Genomic DNA, 16,548 nt, shown 5'->3' on the forward strand with positions numbered 1-16,548 from the left:
ACACATAGTGGCATATGTGTAGAGAACCTAGGATAACTCAAAAAAGTCAACCAAGATGGCTTATTTCTAGTACCTGGCTTGGGTTAGCCATATATGATTTTAGGTAAATATTCGATTCTCAGCCAGGGTAGAAACATTGGGCGTGTTTCTTTACACCTGTTGTCTATGCTCACCCATCAGTAAATGGGTGCCTGGGTGTTAGCCGACTGGTGTGGTTGTTATCCTGGGACACTGACCTAATTTGCCTGAAATACTCTGCATAACAAGCGGCTTTCTATATAGTAGTATGTCACTGATGTCAGCTAGGCCTATATACCATGTACATGTACGTGTAATAAATAAAGATATTATTATTATTATTGTTGTTATTTTCTCAATTGTTTGTTGGGCTATCTTATTGAAACTTGGGCAATGTATGATGGAAAGATACTTATTAACGTACACAAAAAATGAAAGAAATCAGACCATAAATAGCGGAGTTCACTTCTCAACCATTAGCAGCCACTTAGTGGTATATTTTTGTATGGTTTTTATGGTTATATTCTTGTTTTTTCAGTCTCATTTGATAGAATGAAAGATATATAACAGAAATAGATATGATTTTGATTGCTTTCATGACGAAAAGTACCTTGAAATTGAGCTCACAGTAGCGAAAATGTTCTATTCTTTAGCGAAGCTCAAGAGTAAGCAAATGACATCACCGTCCAATACCTGTCTGCCTGCCAGTCCAAATTCCAATACAGCATCAAGAGTGGGTTGACATTATTTATACAATTATTACAATAATGAAGCAGTCTGCTTAACAATAAATCTTCTATTTTTTTGTGAATAAAAATTCCAAATGGAAAGCAAGAGTAATATAAGAGGGGCCTGGAGCTGTGACTAATGAACAGAGAAAAATGTTATTTTAGTGCTAGGAATGTCTGCATTGTTTATTCTGGACCCTATTTTGAAACTGGCATATGTTGAAATCTGTGTGAAATTGGCCAAATTGCCAATTTCTGATCACTATATTGGGTGGTTGAAATAAATGAATGGGTGGTTTCTTGTACTCAGTAGACAGACTAGAAGTAAGTTTATTCAGGTATACACAAATACAGTTACATAGATTATAATACATAGCAGCGTATGTATAGAGAACCTAGGATAACCCAAAAAAGTCAAAGTGACTTATTTCCAGTACCTGGCTTGGGCTTGCCTTATATGATTTTTGGTAAAAAAAAATTTTCTCAGTTGTTTGTTGGGCTGTCTTATTGAAACTTGGGCAATGTATGATGGAAAGATGCTTCTCAACTTACAACAAAAATATAAAAAGATGGATGATAAATATGGGAGTTCACTTCTCAGCCATTAGCCGCCTCTTTGCAGTATATTTCCACATGGTTTTTATGGTTGTATTCTCATTTTTTTGGTCTCATTTGATAGAATGGAAGATATATTACAGAAATATACATGATTTTGATTGCTTTCATGACAAAAAGTACCTTGAAATTGGGCTCAAAGTAGCGGAAATGTTCGATTTTTGCCAATGTTCAATGAACTTTGTGTAAAACAAGTTGGTTAATTTTATTAAGTGTACTCTAACCTAACCACTCTGTAAACTGGCAAACTCAGTAATCTGGCACAATACAGGCCCCAATGATGCCGGATTTGTGATGGAGGACCTGTAATAATAACTAATTTTTTTTTATACATCTGTAGTTATAAAGTACAATATCCATTCTTACATTTTGATAGTTTTATAATTTTTTAGTATTTCCCTTGGTTTTAGCATATACCATGGATTTTTTTAATTAAATTCCATCAGTCTACCCCATCACAGTATCAGTATTTGTAAATACAGCCTCTCCTCACTTAACGATGGAGTTCCATTCCTAAGACCATATCGTTGAACAAATTTGTCGCTAAGTGAGGCGTATACTATAATGGTTGTGAGTTTATGTCAACCATCTTTTATATTGTTTTAATGTCACCTTTGCACCATTTATAACATTTCTGGTATATTTTTAAATGTTTATACAGTAGTGTACTGTATACTGAAATAAATAGAATAGAGGAAATCAGCGCTAATATACTACATTATTTAGGTATGAATACTGGTCAGAGAACCCGTCGTAAGTCCGAGGCGTTGGTAAACAAGTACGTCTCTAAGTGAGGAGAGGCTGTAAATATTTTCTTGAATCCTCTTTTACCATCATTTTTTCCAGTTTACAACTGCAGTTTGCAAACTTCTCCCATTATCACTTCTATTACTTAATAACCTTATTTGTCAAAAATTTCAACCCTTAAACTTTTCTCTAGTATTTGTTATTACTGTTGGCACAAAGGGCCATCTCAAGTTATAATGTACTGCATACAACTTCCCAGTATTCAGTAATAAATACTGTCCAAATCCAAGCAGATACAGAAAAACAGAACCAATACTGCAAAATATAATAGGTGGATCTTGCTCCAAAACCTGGGCTGAGCAAAATGTCTACACTCTACCCAAGCTGATTATTGACTTTTTCCCAAAGTTGTAAAAAAATTTGGAGTTTGGACAAAAAAATACAAGCTGGTACATAGTGTCCCAATATATATACAGTGGAACCTCAATATTCGTAGAACTTGATATTCACCCAATTTCTGACTCGGTATTCGGACGCTGCCCTGATGTTCAATCTAAACAAAACAGTCCATCTGGACGAAGTCCAATGAAAACAAAGCATCATGCGCTTGGTCTCTTGTCAGCTTTCATTTGTTAAGGTATTTTATTGCTATTCTGTGGTATTTTTAAGGATTTTCATTGAAAATAAATAATCAAGGCACCCAAAAAAAGTAGTGATCCAAACAAGCCTGAAAGGAAAGCAGTGACAGCAGCAATTAAAGTGAAAAAAGAACTCATTGTGAAGTGGGGAAAGTGGAATACTTGTGTTGGACCTGGCCACTCAATATGGTGTGGTGAAACCCACCATATTGTCTATATTACTGTTTCTGAAACAATAATTTGTGGGAAAAAAAAAAGCAAACAGTTGGTTATATAGTGATTTTAGGAGAGACACCCCGGGAAACAGTGCTGAAAGTGATAAATTTAAGGCAAGTATGGGCTGGTTTGATAGGTTTAAAAAGAGTGGGATTCATAGTGAAGTAAGGCATGGGGAAGCTGCCAGTGCTAACAGAGATGAGGTTGAAAAGTTTGTTAAAGAATTTAAAACCTATGTAGATACTGAGGGATTTATAACTCAACAAGTTTTTAACTGTGATGAAACTGGCCTCTTTTGGAAAAGAATGCCTAAGAGAACCTACATCACACAAGAAGTAAAATCATTACCAGGACACAAGGCCATGAAAGACAGGCTAACATGCTTGTTGTGTGGTAATGCTAGTAGGGACTGTGAAATTAAACCATTGCTAGTCTATCACTCTGAAAATCCAATGGTGTCTAAGAAAAACAATGTGATAAAAAGTAAAATCAGTGTAATGTGGAGGATTAATAGTAAAGTTTGGGTAACAAGGCAGTTCTTCCCTGAGTGCATACATGAAATGTTTGTCCTAAGTGTGAAGTAGTACCTTGTGGAAGAAGCTTACCATTAAGGGCACTACTGACAATGCTCCTGCTCACCCTTCAGGCTTGGAGAAAAATTTGTTGGATGAACACAGCTTCATTAAAGTTAAGTTCTTGCCTCCTTACACCACTCGTCTTATCCAGCCCTTGGACCAGAAGGTAATTTCCAATTTTAACCCTTTCACGGTCTAGACCTCTGCTCACAAACTTGCTCTTAGGGTCAAAGAACTTGAAAAAAAAATATAATTTTTCTTACAGAATTACTCAGAATATGAACATTAAAATGGTATAAAATACCGACAGGTTGTTAGGTAAGACACATATGCAACAGTTAGGTATCTTTATTATGAAACGTTTCGCCTACACAGTAGGCTTCTTCAGTCAAGTATAGAAAAGTTGATAGAAGCAGAAGATACTTGAAGACGATGTAATCAGTCCATCACCCTTAAAGTTTTGAGGTGGTCAGTCCCTCAGTCTGGAGAAGAGCATTGTTCCATAGTATGAAACAATATGGAGATGAAGTGACAGAATGGAGCTTTTTATAGCGGCAAGAGGTGAGACGTAGGCCACTAGGAGAGGTAAGAACTGAGATGTTGAAAGGTCAGGTCCCTCTCAAATCCAGCCGCTCTCACTAGTGGAAGTTGTCGAAGTTGATTGCAGGTCTGTACCAAGATACCCTTGTGTTGCAGTGTCTGACAGATTGAACATTAAAATGGTATAAAATACCGACAGGTTGTTAGGTAAGACACATATGCAACAGTTAGGTATCTTTATTATGAAACGTTTCGCCTACACAGTAGGCTTCTTCAGTCAAGTACAGAAAAGTTGATAGAAGCAGAAGATACTTGAAGACGATGTAATCAGTCCATCACCCTTAAAGTTTTGAGGTGGTCAGTCCCTCAGTCTGGAGAAGAGCATTGTTCCATAGTATGAAACAATATGGAGATGAAGTGACAGAATGGAGCTTTTTATAGCGGCAAGAGGTGAGACGTAGGCCACTAGGAGAGGTAAGAACTGAGATGTTGAAAGGTCAGGTCCCTCTCAAATCCAGCCGCTCTCACTAGTGGAAGTTGTCGAAGTTGATTGCAGGTCTGTACCAAGATACCCTTGTGTTGCAGTGTCTGACAGATTGAACATTAAAATGGTATAAAATACCGACAGGTTGTTAGGTAAGACACATATGCAACAGTTAGGTATCTTTATTATGAAACGTTTCGCCTACACAGTAGGCTTCTTCAGTCAAGTACAGAAAAGTTGATAGAAGCAGAAGATACTTGAAGACGATGTAATCAGTCCATCACCCTTAAAGTTTTGAGGTGGTCAGTCCCTCAGTCTGGAGAAGAGCATTGTTCCATAGTATGAAACAATATGGAGATGAAGTGACAGAATGGAGCTTTTTATAGCGGCAAGAGGTGAGACGTAGGCCACTAGGAGAGGTAAGAACTGAGATGTTGAAAGGTCAGGTCCCTCTCAAATCCAGCCGCTCTCACTAGTGGAAGTTGTCGAAGTTGATTGCAGGTCTGTACCAAGATACCCTTGTGTTGCAGTGTCTGACAGATTGAACATTAAAATGGTATAAAATACCGACAGGTTGTTAGGTAAGACACATATGCAACAGTTAGGTATCTTTATTATGAAACGTTTCGCCTACACAGTAGGCTTCTTCAGTCAAGTACAGAAAAGTTGATAGAAGCAGAAGATACTTGAAGACGATGTAATCAGTCCATCACCCTTAAAGTTTTGAGGTGGTCAGTCCCTCAGTCTGGAGAAGAGCATTGTTCCATAGTATGAAACAATATGGAGATGAAGTGACAGAATGGAGCTTTTTATAGCGGCAAGAGGTGAGACGTAGGCCACTAGGAGAGGTAAGAACTGAGATGTTGAAAGGTCAGGTCCCTCTCAAATCCAGCCGCTCTCACTAGTGGAAGTTGTCGAAGTTGATTGCAGGTCTGTACCAAGATACCCTTGTGTTGCAGTGTCTGACAGATTGAACATTAAAATGGTATAAAATACCGACAGGTTGTTAGGTAAGACACATATGCAACAGTTAGGTATCTTTATTATGAAACGTTTCGCCTACACAGTAGGCTTCTTCAGTCAAGTACAGAAAAGTTGATAGAAGCAGAAGATACTTGAAGACGATGTAATCAGTCCATCACCCTTAAAGTTTTGAGGTGGTCAGTCCCTCAGTCTGGAGAAGAGCATTGTTCCATAGTATGAAACAATATGGAGATGAAGTGACAGAATGGAGCTTTTTATAGCGGCAAGAGGTGAGACGTAGGCCACTAGGAGAGGTAAGAACTGAGATGTTGAAAGGTCAGGTCCCTCTCAAATCCAGCCGCTCTCACTAGTGGAAGTTGTCGAAGTTGATTGCAGGTCTGTACCAAGATACCCTTGTGTTGCAGTGTCTGACAGATTGAACATTAAAATGGTATAAAATACCGACAGGTTGTTAGGTAAGACACATATGCAACAGTTAGGTATCTTTATTATGAAACGTTTCGCCTACACAGTAGGCTTCTTCAGTCAAGTACAGAAAAGTTGATAGAAGCAGAAGATACTTGAAGACGATGTAATCAGTCCATCACCCTTAAAGTTTTGAGGTGGTCAGTCCCTCAGTCTGGAGAAGAGCATTGTTCCATAGTATGAAACAATATGGAGATGAAGTGACAGAATGGAGCTTTTTATAGCGGCAAGAGGTGAGACGTAGGCCACTAGGAGAGGTAAGAACTGAGATGTTGAAAGGTCAGGTCCCTCTCAAATCCAGCCGCTCTCACTAGTGGAAGTTGTCGAAGTTGATTGCAGGTCTGTACCAAGATACCCTTGTGTTGCAGTGTCTGACAGATTGAACATTAAAATGGTATAAAATACCGACAGGTTGTTAGGTAAGACACATATGCAACAGTTAGGTATCTTTATTATGAAACGTTTCGCCTACACAGTAGGCTTCTTCAGTCAAGTACAGAAAAGTTGATAGAAGCAGAAGATACTTGAAGACGATGTAATCAGTCCATCACCCTTAAAGTTTTGAGGTGGTCAGTCCCTCAGTCTGGAGAAGAGCATTGTTCCATAGTATGAAACAATATGGAGATGAAGTGACAGAATGGAGCTTTTTATAGCGGCAAGAGGTGAGACGTAGGCCACTAGGAGAGGTAAGAACTGAGATGTTGAAAGGTCAGGTCCCTCTCAAATCCAGCCGCTCTCACTAGTGGAAGTTGTCGAAGTTGATTGCAGGTCTGTACCAAGATACCCTTGTGTTGCAGTGTCTGACAGATTGAACATTAAAATGGTATAAAATACCGACAGGTTGTTAGGTAAGACACATATGCAACAGTTAGGTATCTTTATTATGAAACGTTTCGCCTACACAGTAGGCTTCTTCAGTCAAGTACAGAAAAGTTGATAGAAGCAGAAGATACTTGAAGACGATGTAATCAGTCCATCACCCTTAAAGTTTTGAGGTGGTCAGTCCCTCAGTCTGGAGAAGAGCATTGTTCCATAGTATGAAACAATATGGAGATGAAGTGACAGAATGGAGCTTTTTATAGCGGCAAGAGGTGAGACGTAGGCCACTAGGAGAGGTAAGAACTGAGATGTTGAAAGGTCAGGTCCCTCTCAAATCCAGCCGCTCTCACTAGTGGAAGTTGTCGAAGTTGATTGCAGGTCTGTACCAAGATACCCTTGTGTTGCAGTGTCTGACAGATTGAACATTAAAATGGTATAAAATACCGACAGGTTGTTAGGTAAGACACATATGCAACAGTTAGGTATCTTTATTATGAAACGTTTCGCCTACACAGTAGGCTTCTTCAGTCAAGTACAGAAAAGTTGATAGAAGCAGAAGATACTTGAAGACGATGTAATCTTCTGCTTCTATCAACTTTTCTGTACTTGACTGAAGAAGCCTACTGTGTAGGCGAAACGTTTCATAATAAAGATACCTAACTGTTGCATATGTGTCTTACCTAACAACCTGTCGGTATTTTATACCATTTTAATGTTCAATCTGTCAGACACTGCAACACAAGGGTATCTTGGTACAGACCTGCAATCAACTTCGACAACTTCCACTAGTGAGAGCGGCTGGATTTGAGAGGGACCTGACCTTTCAACATCTCAGTTCTTACCTCTCCTAGTGGCCTACGTCTCACCTCTTGCCGCTATAAAAAGCTCCATTCTGTCACTTCATCTCCATATTGTTTCATACTATGGAACAATGCTCTTCTCCAGACTGAGGGACTGACCACCTCAAAACTTTAAGGGTGATGGACTGATTACATCGTCTTCAAGTATCTTCTGCTTCTATCAACTTTTCTGTACTTGACTGAAGAAGCCTACTGTGTAGGCGAAACGTTTCATAATAAAGATACCTAACTGTTGCATATGTGTCTTACCTAACAACCTGTCGGTATTTTATACCATTTTAATGTTCAATCTGTCAGACACTGCAACACAAGGGTATCTTGGTACAGACCTGCAATCAACTTCGACAACTTCCACTAGTAAGAGCGGCTGGATTTGAGAGGGACCTGACCTTTCAACATCTCAGTTCTTACCTCTCCTAGTGGCCTACGTCTCACCTCTTGCCGCTATAAAAAGCTCCATTCTGTCACTTTATCTCCATATTGTTTCATACTATGGAACAATGCTCTTCTCCAGACTGAGGGACTGACCACCTCAAAACTTTAAGGGTGATGGACTGATTACATCGTCTTCAAGTATCTTCTGCTTCTATCAACTTTTCTGTACTTGACTGAAGAAGCCTACTGTGTAGGCGAAACGTTTCATAATAAAGATACCTAACTGTTGCATATGTGTCTTACCTAACAACCTGTCGGTATTTTATACCATTTTAATGTTCAATCTGTCAGACACTGCAACACAAGGGTATCTTGGTACAGACCTGCAATCAACTTCGACAACTTCCACTAGTGAGAGCGGCTGGATTTGAGAGGGACCTGACCTTTCAACATCTCAGTTCTTACCTCTCCTAGTGGCCTACGTCTCACCTCTTGCCGCTATAAAAAGCTCCATTCTGTCACTTCATCTCCATATTGTTTCATACTATGGAACAATGCTCTTCTCCAGACTGAGGGACTGACCACCTCAAAACTTTAAGGGTGATGGACTGATTACATCGTCTTCAAGTATCTTCTGCTTCTATCAACTTTTCTGTACTTGACTGAAGAAGCCTACTGTGTAGGCGAAACGTTTCATAATAAAGATACCTAACTGTTGCATATGTGTCTTACCTAACATACAATCGGAACATTTCATATTATCACAGCATTTTTAGTGATTGTACCTGCAAAATAAGTCACCATGGGCCCCAAGAAAGCTTCTAGTGCCAACCGTGCAGTAAAAAGGTGAAAATTACTATAGAAATGAAGTGGATAAATGAAAAACAGATAGCAGGAGATACCATCTCTCAAGCGATCATATGTAAAAAGGGTGGGAAATACATACTATCGTACCACGGTCAGCTGCTGCTGCACCACTGTCAGCTGTTGCTGCACCACAATCGCTGCTGCTGCACCACAGTCAGCTGCTGCTGCATCACAGTCAGCTGCTGCTACACCACTGTCAGCTGTTGCTGTGCCACGGTCAGCTGTTGCTGCACCAGTCAGCTGTTGCTGAACCACGGTCAGCTGCTGTTGCACCACGGTCAGGTGCTGCTGCACCACAGTCAGCTGCTGCTGCACCACAGTCAGCTGCTGCTACACCACCATCATCTGTTGCTGCACCACGGTCTGCTGCTGCACCAAAGTCAACTGTTGCTGCACCATGGTCAGCTGTTGCTGTACCATGGTCAGCTGTTGCTGCACCACAGTCAGCTGTTGCTGCACCACGATCAGCTGCTGCTGCACCATGGTCAGCTGCTGCTGCACCACAGTCAGCTGCTGCTACACCACCGTCAGCTGTTGCTGCACCACGGTCAGCTGTTGCTGCACCAGTCAGCTGTTGCTGAACTACGGTGAGCTGCTGCTGCACCAGAGTCAGCTGCTGCTGCACCACAGTCAGCTGCTGCTACACCACCGTCATCTGTTGCTGTACCACGGTCAGCTGCTTCTGCACCAAAGTCAGCTGTTGCTGCACCACGGTCAGCTGTTGCTGCACTACGGTCAGCTGTTGCTGCACCACAATCAGCTGGTCCTAGTGGCATTAAAAGAAGATGGGAAGTAACCCCGGAAAAGGACGTGGTACCTAAAGTCCTAATGGAAGGGGATTCCCCTTCTAAATGATAACAACTTCCATATAGAATCACTGGACACATTCCTAGAACTGTTGTACTCTGTGGAATTCTTTGAAATATGGTGTCATGCACAGTGGTGTTTTACACTCCTCACGCATAAAACAAGTGTCTCTTCTGCATCTTTGTGGGCATTTTGTTGTATGTGTACAGACAGAACACCTCTTATGTGCCCATTTCTTCCTAGTAGGAGGAAGTTGCATTAGGCAGTGATCACCAAGCCTCAAACGAGAGGGTATTTGGTGATCAGTTCGAGGGCGGTTTTGTATTGCAGGTGTTCTGACCTGGTACTTAAATATTATTTGTCTGTTGACAGACAAACAAAATTTGCCATTTGGTGGTCTGTTTCTAGTCCTCAACTTATACATATTATAAGCACTAAGCATGGAAATGTCCACAAGATGGAAATAGAGTTTCATGTACCACTTACAACTCTTGCGAACACAATCGGCAAACCCAATCTGCATTTAACATTTGTCCACTAAATGCACATTGAGGGTGTAGTCCATCACAACTGCGGGTTTTACAATGGGTTCATTGGTCTCTATCCTGGATGCCAGTGTCTGTCATTTTGTTTAGGTGAATTGATGTCAACAATGTGACATCTCATTTGTCATACCACTGAAATGCCATTATGTCATTGGCAACAAATGCCTACACCTCACCTTAATGAGTGCTTGCGTCAAACTTGGGCATATGCTTATGATATGTACACACTACACTGTACACGTCTGTCAAGTTCACTCGTAAGAAATCACTAAGGGACTTGAATATCAATTATCAGTATATAATATACTATGCCCCTTTTCCAAGATATGGTTCCATCATTGTTCTAGCCACATCACCCAAGATACCCAATAACTTCTTGGTATCTTCCAGTGTATTACTTCCAGTGTATTACTTCCAGTGTACACAATTATGTCTAATACCAGACCACTGTCACAGTCACAAAGCACAAACAATTTAATACCAAATTGTTTCCTCAAGCCTTGGTATATAATGCTTGAATGACAGTCTGCCTTTGAAGAGAATCAAAGACTCATCAATAACAAGCTTCCTGAAGGGATAAAACTACATACTAAACTTTTGTTTCAGATACATTAACACATTCCTAATCTTGTATAACCTGTCATTTCTGTCAGTTCTTGTTTTGTCTGAAAAGAGTAGCATACATAACAGTAGGATAAATTAGTTCAGTGGCATAATATCACTGAAAGCTGGGGTTGACATTAGGTGGTCTGTCAACCAGTATGACTTAACATTGTGCTTATACACACGTGGCATAAGCATTATTGTGGCAAGGAACAGATACATCTCTGCCACAGCTGTCTCCTTCCACTGGTGTAGTTGTGATTTTGGTGAAACAACTGTGTTTCCCATGGTGTAATCGAAGTATGTGTTACTTTCTCTGACAATAATTTCCACCTGGGGTTCATCGAAGAATAACTGACAACATTCCAGTTCAACGGCATTGTTCCCAAGTGAACGAGATGACCATATCCGACTTTGAGTTTCATCAAAGTGATGGGGATTAGGAACAAAATGGGCACCCTGCTTCCAATCCCAGATGTAGTCTGCTGGTGGGTACTGGATACTGATAGGTAGTGATGGGTGTGGTTGTCCAGGTTGTTGTGGTGTGTGGGTGGTTGAGGCTGGCCTTGGGTGTGGATGCGTTGAGTCAGCAGTGTGGCTGCTCCCAGCCTGAGGTGCTGCTGGTGCTGAATGGCAGCACTACCACCACTACCACCTACTGTTGCATGTTTATTATCCATCCCAACTGTAACAATATCATCCTCACTTTCACTATCTGCTCCTGGTGTAGGGCCATGGGATGTACTCTGGGAAGTACTCCTTCCCCTTGGAATATCATATGGTACACTACCAGAACCCATGCAGTGTTGTATAAACCGATGCTTCACTGGTGAATATTCCTCTTCAGTGTAGATACTGGAATGGTAATCAAGAGCCAGAAAATGTCAATATTACTATCATCACTATTGCTCACATCTGAGTCCTGGCCACGGGAAAATGTAAGCTTACACTTATGCCATGGTACAACTGAATATGAACAAGACAGACCAGCCCCAGAGGTGGAAAGTTGAGGGTTGTCTGGGTTTTCAACATTATTTCCGGTATCCTGAGCATTGCTTTCAATCACAATTCATCAAAACCATAAAATTAATTTTCACTGCCACTTCTATCCACGTTAGAAATATCAATTGGGAAGAGAAAATTCCCAATTTGGCAAGGAGTAAGGTTTTTCTGACCGCGAGGCATGGTGAACAACAGGTATTGAAATAGCATTCCCACAATGCACTGCAGGGGCCCCAATTTTTTTGTATACTGTGCACTCTGACCATGCAGATCCCATTCTCTCATATGTAGGCCAACTAACCTTCTCCCACCAAATCTGAAGCTGCTAGAATTTTGGCATAGTACTAAGAAACCGACCCTGGCTTCAAAGCAAGGGTACTAAGGGACCAACACTTAAAGGGTTAATAAATGTTACATAAAAGCACTGTTTAAAAGGTGTTTGAAGTGACCACTGACACAGAGCTTAACCCTAGGGAATTTGGAAAAACCATTTTAATATTCCCCAATGTTTAAGGATAATAGACAAAAACTGGGAGAAAGTTCCTTTCAGGACAATGAACTCTGCCTGGAAGAAACTGTGACCAGACTGTCAGTCAGAGATTTTGAAGGTTTCAAGGCAGAGCATGTAGTGAAGGATATTGTTTCTCTGGGCCAGTCCATGGGTTTGGATATGGATGATGAAGATATAGAGGAGTTGGTGGAGAATCACAAGAATGAGCTCACCACAGAAGAACTTCAAGACCTGCACAAGGAGCAGCGTAAAGAAGTGGTTGAGAAAATTTCTTCAGAGGAGGAAGAGGAGGAGGAGGGAAGCAGTAAGGTCAACATTTCCACTGCAGAAATTAAGGAACTGAGTTACCATCAAGCTCAAACACAGAGCTGGTGGAAAATGGCATCCTAATATCGCTACTGTGAATAGGAGCATCAACCTGTTTAATTATAATGTTGTTGATCACTTCAGAAAAATTTTGAAAACACGTCAAACGCAGACAACATTGGACAGCTTTTCTAGCAAAGAAAAAAATCAAATGCTAGTGAGTCTCCATCATCTTCAAGTGCTACTGCACAAAAACAGAAAAGAAAAAAACACCAGACAAGCAGTTACCTGTTTTATGGAAGGTGACACCCTCCCAAATAACAACATTTCTCCAGCTTCCTCTTAGGCCATCATCACTCCTCAGTAAAGGTAAAGTGCATTTAAATTTCCATTTATTTCATGTATTTATTGTTTTAATAGTTTTTATGTATGATTCCAAGCATGCAAATATTATTATACAGGTTTAAATAAGAATTATTTTCATTTAAAATGTTTTATAATTGGTAACTTTTTGGGTGGGAACAGATTAATCCAATTTATGCAATTTCTAATGGAAAAAGATTGATTCAACATTCGTATAACTATCCAAACAGCCTCCTGGAATGGATTAAGTTCAAATATGAAGGTACCACTGTACCAAGCCAGCAAGGTACAGTATATACATTTTGTGTCCCAATAGATATGCTACGCCAGCAAAATATGAAGGCAAGACCCCCAAAATAGGAAAAATGAAATTGTGGGACCCATAGCCTCGGTGAAGTGGAAAAAGGCTTTGAGGAAAAATGTTTGGATTTCTTCCTGAAGCTATATGAATATTCCACTTCCCCTACCACCCTATCCTTATATATACAGGAGGGCCCCCACTCATACAGAGGGTTAGGTTCCGAGCTACTGCTGTAAGGCAAAAATCACTGTAGAGTGAATCATAGTCTTTTTTCACTTTCAAATGCATATAAAAGCCTGATAACATGTTTACACTATCATATTAAGTGAGCAATAAAACTAGTCATAAAACATCCTACCGTACACACATTACTTACCTGAAAATATTTTCATCCTTGGCATACAGTGAGTAGTGAATGTAGGAAGTCTGAATAAATGAAGAACGGGTATAATTGAAAACTGGCTCATTAGAAAAATGCTGTAAAGTGGGGTCCTCCGGTTACCATTGGAAGGTTCACTAGCTCTTCAGCTGAGTGAGTTGCAAGATATTTCCAAAGGCCCTAAAATCTGGAACACCCTACCTGAAAATTCTAAAACTGCAGACACATTCATCACCTTCAAAACTACCATCAGAAAACATCTTATCTCCCTGATACACCCTGTCAACTAATTACACGAATATCACCTGGTGGTTAACACTTACACTCACTCACCCATTTGACCATAAACAGAAATTACAATCTCAATCTCAAAATAATGAATCTTAACTAGTCATAAGTTGGCCTGTGATACTCCAATACTGAAACTATATATAGTGCCAAAACAAAAGCATTCACATTGCTAAACTCACAAACTAGTATTTAGTCACTTAGCCATAATACCAACTTACCTCATAATTTTGTAATATTTTAAACTTAAGATTTAATTTAAGTCTGCCCGAAATGCCTAGCCATGCTAGGTGTTCTAGTGGTACACTCTGTAATTATTATTTTACTACATGTAAACCACACAATAACCAAATTCTGTAAACTCAGCATTGTAATCCTTATAGAGAATAAACTTTGAATTTGAATTTGAAAACAGCATATTTAAATTTTTACTTTATTTTTTGTCCTCTTATAATTTCTGAAGTTTTCTCACATTTCAATCAGTTTCTTCACTTAAACTCAATAACATAGTCTCTCACACATATGAAGTGACCACTAAACTCTCACTATCTTGTTGCTTGTTAATTCACACTTTCACTTCTTTTTTCAGTTCTCCTTTGAATTAATCTTAATCTAAGACAATTCTCTAAAACTTTTGCTTTGCTACACCATTGTACTCCTCTACTTTACAAAATTTCATGAAAAATCATTGCGTGAGTGTGTGTGTATGTGCTTAAAGTAGCACAGTTCTTTCATATCCCTGATAAGAATACTATACTTATCATTTGTACTTACATAGTAAATTTCATTAACAGAATATGATTGTGAGAAGTGTTGCCAATAAAATGTTCCTTCCTCATGTGACTGAATAGTCTCCTCTGAAATTATGGCTTCATTTTTAAATGATCGCAAACGCACTCTTAAGTAGGTCGATCCTGCCCCAGAAACAGCATGGTACAAGCGAATCTGGAAATATTTATAAAATAGGTCAAAGACTCTTTTTTCCAAAAAATCAGGGAATTCTTAACACTGTACATAACAGAAAATGAATGCATGGATTTTAGCTTTATTAAAATACAGTAACTGACAAATGATAACTAAAACATCTCATCAAATTACATACTTGACAGTTATCAGAGAGTGCAATAAGTGGGCTGGTGATGATAGCATGGCGGGGAGAACGCGAAGCAAGCAACATGATATGACCATCCCCACTGTTGACAGTATGGTCTCTGAAGGGCGCCATACTGTTCATCCGTGCTTGGGTCAAGTTAAAGAACTCTGAAGCTGTCCAGCCACAAAGACTCTGATTTTCAAAGCTACACCGTAGAGGATAATTTTCTGTCATAATTAAAAAAAAATTAATAAAAACAGTTTAACATTCATGGTCAAATATATACTTCAGTGGAGATGCATTCATAAAAATTCAGAAGGTTATGTAGTACAATAATAAGTAGAAAGGTTTTCAATTTTGATGCTAAATAAGGCCAAGTTTAAAATAACAACTATTTAAGTAAAATATATACACCTACCATCCGACTTATGACCGAGTTCGGTTCCAAGAAACCGGTCGTAAGTCGAACTTTACTACTGAATATCAACATCACATTTTTGTAATGACTTTATTTTATTATTTTATTTTGGTATTTCATGTTTTACTTTACTTTTTATGCTGTTAGTACTGTATTTTATACTGTAAGGTTTAGGATAAACACTGTGTACAACACAAATAGTTATTTTTTTCCCAGAAATTTGGCATAAAAAACACGACCATAAGTCGAGTGGTCGTAAGTCGAGCAGGTCATAAGTCGGATGGTAGGTGTATATGTTTAGAATATGTTAAAAGGCATAAAAAAAATAAAAAATATAGTTTTCATAATTATAAGTTTGGTTATAGCAAATTTTTTTTTTTTTTTTCAACAAGTCGGCCGTTTCCCACCGAGGCAGGGTGACCCAAAAAAAAAAAAAAGAAAGAAAATCCCCAAAAAGAAAATACTTTCATCATCATTCAACACTTTCACCACACTCGCACATTATCACTGTTTTTGCAGAGGTGCTCAGAATACAACAGTCCAGAAGCATACACATATAAAGACACACAACATATCCCTCCAAACTGCCAATATCCCAAACCCCTCCTTTAAAGTGCAGGCATTGTACTTCCCATTTCCAGGACTCAAGTCCGACTATATGAAAATAACCGGTTTCCCTGAATCCCTTCACTAAATATTACCCTGCTCACACTCCAACAGATCGTCAGGTCCCAAGTACCATTCGTCTCCATTCACTCCTATCTAACACGCTCACGCACGCTTGCTGGAAGTCCAAACCCCTTGCCCACAAAACCTCCTTTACCCCCTCTCTCCAACCCTTTCGATTCCCACCAAGGCAGGGTGGCCCGAAAAAGAAAAACTTTCACCATCATTCACTCCATCACTGTCTTGCCAGAAGGGTGTTTTACACTACAGTTTTTAAACTGCAACATTAACACCCCTCCAAATGATGACTATTATTACCAATGGATTAGTGACTG

At 39.5% G+C, this 16,548-nt stretch overlaps 1 protein-coding gene across 2 annotated transcripts in view; it reads right to left on the bottom strand.

Annotated features, from left to right (window-relative positions):
- The window catches only part of LOC128698674 (MAM and LDL-receptor class A domain-containing protein 1), a 696,795-nt gene that overhangs the window by 347,771 nt on the left and 332,476 nt on the right, over positions 1 to 16,548 (bottom strand). For both annotated transcript variants that reach the window (XM_070084847.1, XM_070084846.1), the window contains exons 44-45: positions 15,139 to 15,356; positions 14,811 to 14,981 (exon numbers count right to left, since the gene is read on the bottom strand). In XM_070084847.1, the coding sequence (XP_069940948.1) occupies positions 14,811 to 14,981; positions 15,139 to 15,356 (389 nt within the window). The remainder of the gene's footprint in view (positions 1 to 14,810; positions 14,982 to 15,138; positions 15,357 to 16,548) is intronic.

The sequence above is a fragment of the Cherax quadricarinatus genome, chromosome 14 (assembly GCF_038502225.1).
Source record: "Cherax quadricarinatus isolate ZL_2023a chromosome 14, ASM3850222v1, whole genome shotgun sequence".
Taxonomy (NCBI): Eukaryota; Metazoa; Arthropoda; class Malacostraca; order Decapoda; family Parastacidae; genus Cherax; species Cherax quadricarinatus.